The following is a 12,214-nucleotide window of genomic DNA, read 5'->3' as shown; positions in this document are numbered from 1 at the left end:
GGCAGTTACATGGTGGGATCTGTGATGGCTGAGGGCTCCACTCTCCACTCTCCACTCCCACTTGCTGCCCTTCAACGGTACGGCCGAATCTTCCGATTTCACTATCCCCGTTCCTCCACCTCACAACATCTTCCATCACACTATGCCCAGCCGCCGAGTCCAAGTTCTTCTGTCAGTTGATTTCGACGCCGTCTCTGGCTTCCTAGGGACTGGTGCGTCCCCGACCAATGGGCTCGCCGATTTCAGCAGTGGCTACTTTGCAGCCCAAGTGGGCGTACCCCGCCTGCTGCGTCTCTTCCAAAGGCATGGCATTTCCTCGTCGGTGACCTGGTTCGTCCCTGGTCACTCAATGGAGTCGTTCCCCGAGCAGACTAAAGCCATCGTCGACTCGGGAGCGGAGATTGGGTGTCACGGTTATGCTCATGAGGGTGCAACGCAGTTAACAGAGGCCCAGGAGCGAGACGTTATCGATAAATGCGTCCAGCTTGCTACAGTATTGACTGGAAAGAAGCCGCTCGGGTGGAGGGCACCCCTGTATCAACTGCGGGAGCACACTGTCAGTATCCTCGAAGAGCATGGCTTTCTCTACGGTGCGTCACCCTTGGCCATTCACGGTACCCATTCTAACCCCGTCTAGACACTTCCTTGACCCACCATGACTCTTCTCCATATTTCCTGCTGTCAAAAACAACCCCCCAGCCAATCGACTTCTCACCGTCAGTCCCAGCCTCATCGTGGATGCATCCACTCCCGCCACCAGCTCCCCGGACAGCCAGTACGCTCGTTGAGATTCCCTGCAACTGGTACATGGAAGACATGACCCCCATGCAGTTTCTCCCTGCGGCCGCGAATTCGCACGGCTTTGTCAGCCCCGAGACGATCGAGAAGAACTGGAAGGCCCGCTTTGAGTATCTCTACAATGAGACTATCGATGGCGCCAAGCAGGACTTTATTTTCCCGTTGATTTTGCATCCGGACACTAGTGGGATGGCACATGTCATTGGGATGGTTGATAGGGTCATTGGATGGCTGAAGGGGTGGGAGGGGGTGGAGTTTGTTACATTTGGGGAATGTGCGAAGGAGTGGAAGAGCAGGCAGTAGTCCAATACTTGATATAAATCAGGCTTGCCGTGAGATTGTTAGAACTACAGAACTATGTAAGTTTATAGGCTCTGAATGCGGTAAGAAAGAATGAGCTATCAGGGTTATGTCCATCAAGCTAATCTACCAAGTTCATATCCCTTCCATTCCCGCCGAATAAAGGTATCGATCCCAAATTTTACCTGTTATCATGATAGTAAGAAAGTTAAGTTCTTTTCTGACTCGTATCATTCTCTTTCTCTGCGTCCCTGCAGTCCTCATTACTTTCAAAGTCTACATAGAGAAACCCTAGATCGGGAACTCACCTCATCTGCAGTCTCCTCAACCCTTTCAGCAACCTCTCATACTCGTCCCCGTCATACCCCATTCCCATCCTCATCCTCCTCCAAACCTCCTTCCCTTCCTTTCCGATGACTCGGACTTTGACCTCCTTTCCCTTATTCACCCACCCCCTCACACTCCCCGTAGCCCCAAGACGATCGAGTTTGTCCCTCTCGACCGCGCGCCCGTCGAGCTCGCGAGCCAAGACTTTGCTGTAATCCGGATTTGCCGGACTGATGAAAAGAGGATCAATGCTTCCATCTGATCGAAGCTTGATCTCTTCCTCAAAGCAGGCGAACTCGCTCTCTGGGGTTGTGGTGGATGGATCGTACGCTTGGGCGGAGAAACCGACGGCGTTGTCGGTGCCGCTGCAGGTTGATTCGGCGCGTTCAGGCCTGAGGATTGTCCTTTCCAGAATCTCGATCTGGTTTATTTCACCGCTAGGCATGCCCGTCTGGGCCTGGGATGGAGAGGGCGGTTTTGGTGTTGTTGTTATGGTGCGGAGACGGAGTGAAAGGGAGGGAAGTACAGCACGAGACTCTTCTGCTTTGGCGGCGAGCACTCGAAGAGCGGCTGTAAATTGGCTGAGCCGGAATGTCATCTTCAGTTGATATTTTCGTAGTTGCTTTCAGCTTTATGTTGAAGTGTTAGCGTGTTCGATCTGGTTTGTGGAACTTATGGATCACAGGTATTGAGACGAGCGGCGGGGGTAGGTAAATGTAGGTCAAAGGACATTTTTAACATGGACAGCTAGCGATTGTCCATGGATATACGTCTGACGTCAGCTGTACCGCCATGTACTTGAGCAGACTAGGCCCTCGATTTCTTTCAGTTTCTTCCCCGCCCTATGCGCCGAGCTTGGCCGGTTTGATGAGTCTAGGATGTTGCAGTAGAGCCAGGTCAGGCGCCGTCGGTGATTGCATGAAGCCTATCCGGGAGTGAATTCCCTCTTACTTCGTCCAATCTTAATCAGTAGCATTTGATTCTAAGGGCTCAAGAGCCGGGTAACGATAGACGTTGGGCTGCTAAATGAGCTGCTAACCTGGGGAAAGCTCAAACTGATAACCATGGGAAAGCAGGTGGGACTCTAGCCTGTCGCCACTAAGAGTCTGGCCAATTCTTTATTTCTTCTCGTGACGAGGTTCCTCCCTATGCTACTAGGGACCCCATAGTCCCATATCCCATGTCTAGAGACCAAAATACGGTCTGGAGAATTAACAGAAACCAGTTGATATCCATTTTTGTACAGCACAAAACAAAAAAGAAAATAAGACACTCGTTACCGGCAAGCTACCTGATATACCTAAACGCCCTCATTGAGTGGAATGTCTTATAGACACCATACAGCGTCGAGCCGACTCCTACGCCGCCGGCGCCCCAGGCTGCACCTTGGCGATACAAGCTGGCATAGGGAATGTGGCCGTCTGTAGATGGTCTCTGGCATACTTTCAGTAAACGCTCTTGGATACAAGATGGAAGCTTACAGTTCGCAAACGGCGTCCAGCTGCTTGGCCGCCGCGGCCGAGTAGAATTTGAAACATTGTGTTCAGATTTCCTGAGGATGATATTACTGTGGAGCAGTGTTCTTGGAGAGCCCTATCTGCTTTTGAAAAACAGCGGACTTGGTGAGGGTATATATAAGGTTTGAGTGGCAGCATGACGTGAAGATGAACAGCGGATCCATGGATCCTTAAGTTTCGACTACATCCCCCTACCGTCGGTACTGTTCCTCTGTCTACGATTTGGAGATGAAATTCGATACTTGCCACATTTTCTATTGAGTGGTAGTGGGATGATCCTTTAAGATGGTTCTCAGTGATCAGCGGCCTGAGGCACGGGGTATGACCCAAACAGGTTAGTGCGGATGCTCCAATACAGTTGAGGTTGAGTTAGTCAAAGCTAAGGAGCATCAATTCTACACAATCAGCGATTGAGGTTCCGTTCAATGATGTATACTCTATAGTATCTACAGTATACTTGAGAGAGGGACTATATGCATTGACTTCTCTTAGCAAGCGCTAACTTGCTGAACCTGAGGCCGCTTTTCCGACCAAAAAGCGACGCTATCAAAGGAATGTGCGTCGAGAGGGCACTTCAGAGCATTCTGGCGGAAAGCTTTATGCAAATATTGGTGGCTGCATTACAGCTCAAGCTAGGGAAAATGGGCGTTATGATATGAAGAGTACGAGGCCACGCGAGGCATGGGCTATGCGGATGAGCAGCTGTCACTTACACTGGCTCCATTGGGTAACATATTACCAGAGAAAAGAATCGACATGCTGTCTTTTGACAGCCTGAAATCTACGGTCAGGAAGCCGCGAATGTCATCCATGGCGGAGCTACGGGCAGCCTATGCGGTGTTCCTTGAAGCATGGGCTTATGTGAGCACCTCAGACGATGACGGAAAGACGCATTAGTCTTTGTCATTCAATGTGGACAGTTAAGGGCCGGTGGTAATTTCAGCGAAGGTCGGACTAATTGGCGCACAACCCTGAAGAGAGACTAAAGACTGAAAACTGGGCCCGACTTTACCGTTGACTTGAGAAGTTGTGGCCGTTAATCACAAAGATCCTTGCTGCATTCGAGAAATAAACTATGGGAAAGACGACACGCCGGTGTGGCCGCTTTGAGTCTAAATGATATAACAGCGGTCAATGGACGGGTATTTTGCTACTCACTTCTGTGACCACCATAAACCAGAGAGGAGTGACCAGTAAGTGATTCGAGTCGACGGGCCTCATATGGTTCAATCCGTGCTTGTTCAACGATGGGTGGCAATGAATATCGATTGACCATGTTAATCACACTGCACCTTGCGGAAAGCCGTGTCGAGATCGCTTCGTTATTGCTGTAGTTGCGGCTAATCGAACAATGCACTTACAAGGTATCGAAGATGCCCGTTCATGGGCTATCTGCTTGCTTAGACTGGTCACGACCTAAACTTAACAGACAAGCGCCGGTATGTTGGCGACGTGGAAGAGATTTGGAATTATATTTTGGTCTTCCAATCTTAATCTTGGAGTTAATTCACCCAGACCGGGACGCGCTCTGTTCACACGAGTCGATGGTCATGGCTGACAACCTACGGCAACGGATGTTCCATGATAAAGGCCTAATTAACAGATAACTATGTGGATTATGGTACACTCAGTCTAATTCCCACTTCTGGGTTCGGCAATAACAAAGGAGTCTGGGTTAATCCACAAGTATTCCTGGGACAAGGAAAATGACGTGATAACTGCCATATCAGCTCAACGTCCTAAAAACGAGCGAGGTATTCTATAGGTTAGCAACACGGAAGACTGGCCCTACTAAGAACCATTGAATCCAGGGTCCGTCACTTGTCTCGTGAATGATCGGACGAACAGGATACTACAACCCTAGCTTGATTCATACAATATCCAGCAGCCTTCCCTCAGTATTGACCACCGACGGTAACCAGAATCATACCGCCACGTTCAATTTGGTACATTCCTCACATCATTTTAATTGCCACGGCATCTAGGCACTTTGGATACCACAGAAAAAGTACTCACAAGGGTGAGAAACATTCTTGCACTATCATTGGTCTGGCGAAAGGGAACGGCGCAGGCAGCTTCCAGATATTTTGAAGCTAAAGACTAGGCAGCCTCAAAACAAGAAGAGATACACGATGCAAAGCAACGCTACTCGAAACTAGAAGCAACTAGAACGAGTAATGTCGTAGTCACTCATTTGACCTAGATAGGCTGCAACGGACCAGACGTCAGTTATATGTGCCCCTCCACCTTAACCTCCAACTCGTCCCTCATCTCATATCACACCAATCGACAAGCTTTCCAGCCAAGTCATCCAAGACACACCGAGACCAATGGTTGGTACAAGACCTCGCATTCGTGATCTCGGCTACAGCCCCGGGCGATTCAGGCCAGGCCCGAAAAACTCGCTGCTCGACGTGAAAGGTAAGCTTGTGCCAGCATACCGTCATGAGCTCGCTAGCCTAACATCTTAGGTGTCACGGTTGGCCAAATAACAATCCACAAAGACCCCGACGTTCATACAGGCCTGACACTGATTTTCCCACGCGGAATGCATGGAACCCGCCAGCACCCCTGTTATGCGGCCAGCCATGATCTGAACGGAATGGGCGAGTTACGGGATCGCATGGGATTGCAGAGTGGGGGTATACAAATAGTGTACTTCTATCTTCTATCGTGTTCATCGCCTTGAATGTTATTTGTAGATTTGTTGGGGGAGAAGCTAATGAGATATCTGTGCAGCCAATAGCCCTCACAAACACGGTATCTATCGGGAAAGTCTATGACGCCCTGTTCTCATTCCAGTTCGAGCAGGCCGATGCACTTTGCGAAGAGGACATTGAGTCAGCCAGGCGCATGACTATTCCGGTCGTGGGAGAGACCTTCGACGGGCTGCTAAACGACATACGGCGCTCGGTGATCGATAATACCACCGTCTACAGAGCTATCGAAGCCGCAGAAACGCAGCCTGAAATCCTCGAGGGGAACCACGGCGGACTAAATATGGGGCAGCAGCTACACAATACACAGGAGTCGAATTAATAGCACAGCAGAGATAGGTAATGTTGCAAATCATTCCAGAGATAATTGTTATTGGATTAAATCCTAGAAAAATAATTGTCCGTGATGGGTTATCTTAGCTGAAGGGTGATTAAACAATAAATAGACTAGAGCAGGCGTAGGCAGAATAGTACCAATATGCTGAATGAACACATGGACTGCAGGAGACCGTCAAGGATAAAGCGATGAGGCCCCCGCTGTGTCTTCATGCCATTAATTCGCATGTGCGAGCAGACCGTTCACAGAGCAAGCGCAAGACCCAGCACACTAACAGCACCAACTACGCTCGTGAAGACAGAAGGACTGAGCATGCCGGCACCATCATCATCTCCGCCGCTACCGCTGTCGCCGCCACCACTGCTCTGGCTTTCCTCATCATCACCACTCGAAGAGCCTGAGCCTCCCGTCGGCCTGGCGTCAACACCGTACGCTGACTCGAAATAATCCCAGACATCATCCGGGAGATCCGTAGCCCAGGCCGGGTAGTTACCATCCTGGATCTCGCTGTATATGCTGGACAGCGAAGTCGGGTTCGTAAGGTCGGAATAAGCAGTGCTAGGCACAGCGCTGATGATCTCGGAAATGATCGAGCTGGGCATTTCGGGGATGTCCGGGATGTCCTTTGTGCTGGCAGAGTCGGAGTCGGAGTCGGAGTCCGAGGAAGAGCTGGAGCCGCTGATGCCAGTCGCTACGGGGATGTCGCTTGAGTCTTGCGATTCAATCCATTCGTCGAGCGTGGGGACATCGCCTGAGACACCAGTAGGTACTGGGAGGTCACTGGGGCTTTTATGTTAGCAGCGGCTAGTTCTTGAAGGGAGGTAAGCGACATACGTAGTCGACTCCAGTGCATCCATGGCGTCTTCAAGCCAGTCCTGGCCCAGGGCCATCGAAGAAAGGGCAAGGAAGGTAAAGTATTTGGCGTGCATATTGACAGATCTGACAAGAAGCGAGGTAGAAAGAGCGTAAAAAAAAACAAGGAGCGGAACGTCAAAAATGTACAGTGTAAAATGAGATGGAATTGATATTGATTAGAATAAAAATGCCAACCGTTGCTGAAGTTATGTTCAAAAAGTCTGCCACCCAGAGCGCTACAGGCCCTTCATATAGGGTTCACATTGAACATCGCAATAAGACACTTCGTGTCTGACAGCAAAAGAAAGTTTGAACCAAGTTCTGAACGACCGCTTTAGAGGCGCTGCAGCCGTCTCGAAACGTCCTTCTCTCGTATTCAGTCTTGTCCACCTTACCCAACCGGGAGGATTTGCAACCGCATCTCGTATTCAGATGGACGATCGCTGTTGCAACCCTTAAGTAAATATGGCATATGGAGCCATCCGAACAGGAGGAGATTTTTGTATTCAAGAGCGTCTGAATTGTCCCCTTGGCGGCTCGTATCAACATCGGCTCGTCGGCAAAGTGCTGGTGCCTCTGCCTGCTACTATGGTGCCTGTGCCTTGGGTCTGGCAGGCCTTTCGACTCAGAACTGAGTCAGAACTGAAAATGGCACCCACAGCTAGTGGATACGAGCCCCTGCGTCGGCAATGCATTTGTGAGGCTCTCCTGGAATCAGCCGCAGTCTGGGTGGACACACTCCATCAACTCCATCAACAATGAATGCTTTTCCTGCTCACACGACACTGATACAAAAAGAAGGAATACGAGGCAACGGTAAAATGTGAAACATTCTCAGCCAGCTGGTGAGTCGAGAGACTTAATCTCACTCCGATTTTGCAAAAATACGCGCGAGCAACCGACCTGGATGTCGACCGATCTGAATCGCGGCTCGTTTATTCTAGTCGATCCTGGCGAGACCAGAACGGGGGCAGTGTGCACAATTGGCCTCATAATCTTGAAGCACCGACTCTGAAGCTTTTCAACCTCCTCTGGAGGGTGATAAGAAGGTGGCCATCATGAAACCTGACCAGGGGCATTCAACATTTGTACAGCACCTCCCCTATCGCACCACAAATGTGACCGATCGCCTGAAGGTGGCAGAACCCTTCCTGCAGGGCCTTCAATCAGTGATGAGAATTGGTACCTGATGAATCTCCTCGTCCTGGCCTCCTGACCCCTTTGGTTGTGTGTTTGAAGGAGCGTCCTGCGTCACCTTCAAGGCTGGAACGGTAGTCGGGGTGCCCGGAAAATTCCATCTAAATCGCACATCGTCCTTGGGCGAAGCCAACTCCAATTTATTAAAGGGCGCCTCGGACTGCCAGAACAAAGTCGCATTTTCTCCAAGCAGTGAGACGAGCTCCGCTGCCCTCACCTTTATATTTTTGGGGTACTTGTTCACCGCTTCACGCCATGGGGAGGAACAGGAAAACAAGAGTACAAGTGGAAGAAGTTGGCTATATACATGATCTCAAAAGGCTCTTCTCGGGAGAGAGGGAACCCTGCAAGCAAGAGGAATTGAGTAACTGGAATGGTGAACGAATACGATACGAGGTTCGTCTCTTTTCTCCTTTTAGCGGTGCTGAATGCATGACTTGTGCAGATGTATGCCACAATTACATAAGATTTTGTCAGTTATGCTAATGCACTGCTCGGCGCATACAACAGATCTGTTGAGAAAGCGTTCCATCTCGACGGCTAAGCAAAACAAGATAAGAAAGATGGGGAGAAGAAATGAAGGTGTGATTTTGAACTCCATCTTTTGCATGCCCTGAGGCCTTCTGCCCATGGATATCAGCAAATGATGGGCAACGCAGCCTATGCGAGCGAAGTCTCAGAAACCAAGATCCAACTCGACAAGTTATCCTGGGTAAGCTGGTTATGCTAGGTAAGTTACTCCTTTTTAATCATGGTTATATGCATTAAGTCTATCTATTATACATTGTTCGTTACATCATAATAAATAGTCAAGCCTCGAGGTCGACTGGGAATCTCTCGCGGAGTATCTTCCCGTACTTGGTCAGCAGCATCGTGAGCGGCACGAAGCCCAACGCTATGAAACCCAGCAAGGAATTCCCCCACCCTAGTCCCATTGTCTCAAACATTTTTGGACCAGCTAGTGGCAATAGCGCACCTATAAGAGACCTCGTTGCCGTGAGCGCTGCATTTCCAGAAGCAGCATACCTGGGATAACAATCGATGATATAGATCTGAATCGGCATCCAGGCCCCCATCAGTCCGAGCCCAAAGGGCGCCATTCCCAGGATCGGGACGATCCAATGTGCCTTCTTCTCAGCGGCCCAGCCGTACCAGAAGAAGCTGATGGGAATCCAGCACGACCAAAAGACCATTGCCGGCAGCCGCATTTCCGGCTCGAATTTGCCCCCGTTGCGGGTGGCCAGTCTGAGGAGGATCTTGTCGCTCGTCAAGCCGATTATTGCTAGCCCGATAAACTCGGGGATTCCAATGCCCAGGTACGAGAGGCCGGAGAGGCCTGGTGAGAAGCCATACTGGTCGCCAAACGTCGTGGGAATCGTGGTGAAGAACAGATAAAGCAGGCCGTAAAGAAGGGCAATGTACGTGGACACGAACAGGACGATCGGGGATTTGCAGAGGAGAACGATGGGACGTTTGAGGCCGAGTTTGAGGACCTGGCCCGGCGATTCAGTTTGGCCCTCTGCCTCATACACACTGCGCAGGTCGCTCCGACCGAGTTCCTTGGATAGCTTCGCCGTCTTCCATCGCAGCAAAACCGGCGCGTAGGTCTCCTTGTTGAAGCATTCAATGGCGATCGATAACGCCCCGCCAGCGATCAGCAGGAGCCAAAAGACCCAGCGCCAGCCGATAGACTCGCCGACAAAGCCGCCGGCGATAGGGCCGACGACCGGTCCCATCAAGGGACCGAGACTCCAGAGCGCCGTGGCCAGTCCGCGTTGCTGGACGGGAAACAGGTCGGCAATCACTCCAGCACCGAGGGTGATACAGCCCGATCCGCCGACGCCGGCGAGAAGACGGAAGATGATCAAGGAAGCAAGGTTCGGCGCCAGCGCGCAGCCAATCTGCCAGACGACGAAGAACCAGTTCGCGCAGCTGAGCACGATTCTGCGACCATAGATCTCGCTCAGCGGGGCGAGCAGCATGGGGCCGAACTAGGGCTCATTAGCACAGGTTGCCAGCCATAGGGACGACAGGCAAAACGTACAGTATACCCAAGCAAGTAAATGCTGACAGTGAACGAAAGCAGCGTCTCATTCGTGATCCTCATATCGAGAGCCAGATCTTCGAGCGCAGGCGAAAAAATACTCGACGCAAGGGGGGAAATAAACGTGACCGCGCTGACGAGGCCGAGAAGAGTCCATTTGCGCGACGGGGCGAAGTTCATCGGGTTGGCTGGGTCGTCCTGCCCATCCCAGCCGACAATGCCACGGTCGAGGTCGGTCTCAGGGTGTACAGTGCGCGTTGAGGGCTCGCGTTTGACCGAGGTCGTCGTGGGAGTCTTCTCTAGGTCGACTTGCAGCCCTGACTCCGCCGGCAGCCTCTTGTCTTTACGATCCAGTGAGGCGTCTCGACTAAGGCTTGGGCGCAGAGTGCTTTGCGAAGCCATGACGGATGTGCTGTCGTTCCTGATCTCTCTCGTTTTCCTTTATTTCCCTTTCTTTTCCCTTTTTGCCCTTTCTTACCCTCTTGCCTCTTCTTTCTTCTGTCAAGCCGTCTGGCCGAGCGCAGGCACTGCACTGCGCAAGAAGAAAAGGGGGAAGGTTACAAAGAAGAAACAGGGAAGCACGCTAGAAGAGAAACAAGACCAAAGGCTAATCGAGCAGCGAGCAACGATCCTTCTATAGTGGGCAAGTCTCTCGGATAACCAGGCCGATCGTCTTAACAGGCGGCTGTCCCCGCTTGGTTGTAGCCGATTATGCACTGGAAATACGTGATAATTCCGGGCTATGCATGGTAGTGCCATCTCCAACGGTCCTAGACAGTGTAGTGGGTGCTGACAGGTCATGGAATCTGATCGCTCGGCACCGTTTCACATTCAACCCACCCGAGGAAAAACGGGGGCGTTTGGCTTGGGTTGGTGCGCCCCTCACGCATCCTACCCCAGCCCTACAGCGTCATTCCACACCGCAACGGACGCAATAAATGCAACAGAGGCAGCGAGGCAGTGAGGCAGCGAGGCTGGTATCCCGCAGCCACCACTCCCGTCGCGCTCGTTTGAACCGTAGAAACAAGTGCTTCCAGCAGTGGGTGCGACCCCGTCCTCTTGGAGATACGACCAACCGCTCGCTCGATCGCCTAACGGCGGGCTATCATATGGCTGAGGCTACCATCCCCTCACCCGGCGCGTCTCCAGAACGAGTCTAGCTATACCAGAATAGGTAAGGATAGCCCCTTAGTGGACTGAAATCGACTCGATTCCACCACTCGTTGGCCCCTTTCACAACATTGCCTTTGATGTGAGAGGAGGAGAATTGGTGGAGGTGCAGGTCTAGCTTCAATATTGCTTTCACCGATGCATGATATGCGCATGATTGCAGCAATAAACGCCTCAGGCCGCCTCTTTGACTCGCGCGCTGCCACAGGGCGCCAGGATCAACAGTACAGGCTTATTTGTTTTTTCGAAACGTCGACGCGTGGCCACTGACATGGGTCCCCTGCCACCGCTCGCTTCCACCTGCTTGTATGTTCTTCAGGACCAACGGTGATGACTAATAGTGTTGACCGTCTCTCTGTGCTGCGGTTCGCAGGTTCGGGGTCTGACTGCTTTTGGCAGTGCACGCTTTCAGTTTTCGTTTGCTTGGTCGGGAGATCGTCGGAGAGCCACGGCCCACAGTGTAAACGCCATCGGTATGCGGCTTGGCTTGGTAGTGACATGCTGTCTATAATGATAACTTGCCAGAGTCAGCCTCCCAAACGTAACGTACCCTTAGTTGTCCAGACTGACAGAATGTATTTTCATCCAGATATATCTCTATGAATGACATTGAATTGTTGCATGATTTAGCATCATAAATTTATTGCGTGGTCACCTCTTCTATAGGTGGTGATAAGGCGCTTCCAAAAATATATATCCGCCATTTCGTCCTAGCTCCTCTCGTACCAACCTGCATTGACAACGTGCATTAATAGTAGCAGTTCATTTCGACGAGTTCACTACTACAGAACGATAGGTCAACCTGGTTTCTAAGATAGTTGAGGCGCTATACGGCGCCTAAAGATTGGATCAGGGTTCCTCTGCCGCAAGGCACCCGATAAGGAAGTGCGGGAAGGACTCTTGTTTCGCTCCTGGCCAGCCATAGAAGGGCCAGGGCAGCGCCTACTGAAAC

General features: G+C 51.2%; 7 protein-coding genes across 7 annotated transcripts, besides 1 other annotated feature; 3 read left to right on the top strand and 4 right to left on the bottom strand.

The window, feature by feature from the left end:
* Positions 1–12,214: part of a sequence feature (contig 1.158 1..283337(-1)) that runs on past both edges of the window.
* ANIA_08606 (protein gudA) lies at positions 143–1,101 on the top strand (the record flags this gene model as incomplete). The annotated part of the gene is made up of 2 exons (XM_676783.1): positions 143–590; positions 638–1,101. The coding sequence occupies 2 exons, from the start codon at positions 143–145 to the stop codon at positions 1,099–1,101; spliced, it is 912 nt and encodes a 303-aa protein (XP_681875.1).
* On the bottom strand, positions 1,280–2,023 carry ANIA_08607 (uncharacterized protein; the record flags this gene model as incomplete). Its single annotated transcript, XM_676784.1, has 2 exons — positions 1,280–1,283; positions 1,407–2,023. 2 exons carry the CDS (start codon positions 2,021–2,023, stop codon positions 1,280–1,282), a joined length of 621 nt encoding a protein of 206 aa, XP_681876.1.
* Positions 2,610–2,963, bottom strand: ANIA_11624 (uncharacterized protein; the record flags this gene model as incomplete). Its single annotated transcript, XM_050611843.1, has 3 exons — positions 2,610–2,628; positions 2,726–2,859; positions 2,907–2,963. 3 exons carry the CDS (start codon positions 2,961–2,963, stop codon positions 2,610–2,612), a joined length of 210 nt encoding a protein of 69 aa, XP_050467824.1.
* ANIA_11625 (uncharacterized protein) lies at positions 3,228–3,839 on the top strand (the record flags this gene model as incomplete). The annotated part of the gene is made up of 3 exons (XM_050611842.1): positions 3,228–3,276; positions 3,435–3,498; positions 3,716–3,839. The coding sequence occupies 3 exons, from the start codon at positions 3,228–3,230 to the stop codon at positions 3,837–3,839; spliced, it is 237 nt and encodes a 78-aa protein (XP_050467823.1).
* On the top strand, positions 5,273–5,981 carry ANIA_08608 (uncharacterized protein; the record flags this gene model as incomplete). The annotated part of the gene is made up of 3 exons (XM_676785.1): positions 5,273–5,363; positions 5,414–5,584; positions 5,689–5,981. 3 exons carry the CDS (start codon positions 5,273–5,275, stop codon positions 5,979–5,981), a joined length of 555 nt encoding a protein of 184 aa, XP_681877.1.
* On the bottom strand, positions 6,022–7,040 carry ANIA_08609 (uncharacterized protein). The gene is made up of 2 exons (XM_676786.2): positions 6,831–7,040; positions 6,022–6,776 (listed from the first exon to the last, which is right to left on the bottom strand). The coding sequence occupies exons 1-2, from the start codon at positions 6,923–6,925 to the stop codon at positions 6,239–6,241; spliced, it is 633 nt and encodes a 210-aa protein (XP_681878.1). The 5' UTR covers positions 6,926–7,040; the 3' UTR covers positions 6,022–6,238.
* ANIA_08610 (MFS transporter) lies at positions 8,819–10,494 on the bottom strand (the record flags this gene model as incomplete). The annotated part of the gene is made up of 3 exons (XM_676787.1): positions 8,819–8,822; positions 9,075–10,039; positions 10,093–10,494. The coding sequence occupies 3 exons, from the start codon at positions 10,492–10,494 to the stop codon at positions 8,819–8,821; spliced, it is 1,371 nt and encodes a 456-aa protein (XP_681879.1).

This window comes from Aspergillus nidulans, chromosome III (assembly GCF_000011425.1).
Source record: "Aspergillus nidulans FGSC A4 chromosome III".
NCBI classification, from domain to species: Eukaryota; Fungi; Ascomycota; class Eurotiomycetes; order Eurotiales; family Aspergillaceae; genus Aspergillus; species Aspergillus nidulans.
Note: the sequence above shows the minus strand (reverse complement) of the source record. Positions and strands in the feature narration are given on the sequence as shown.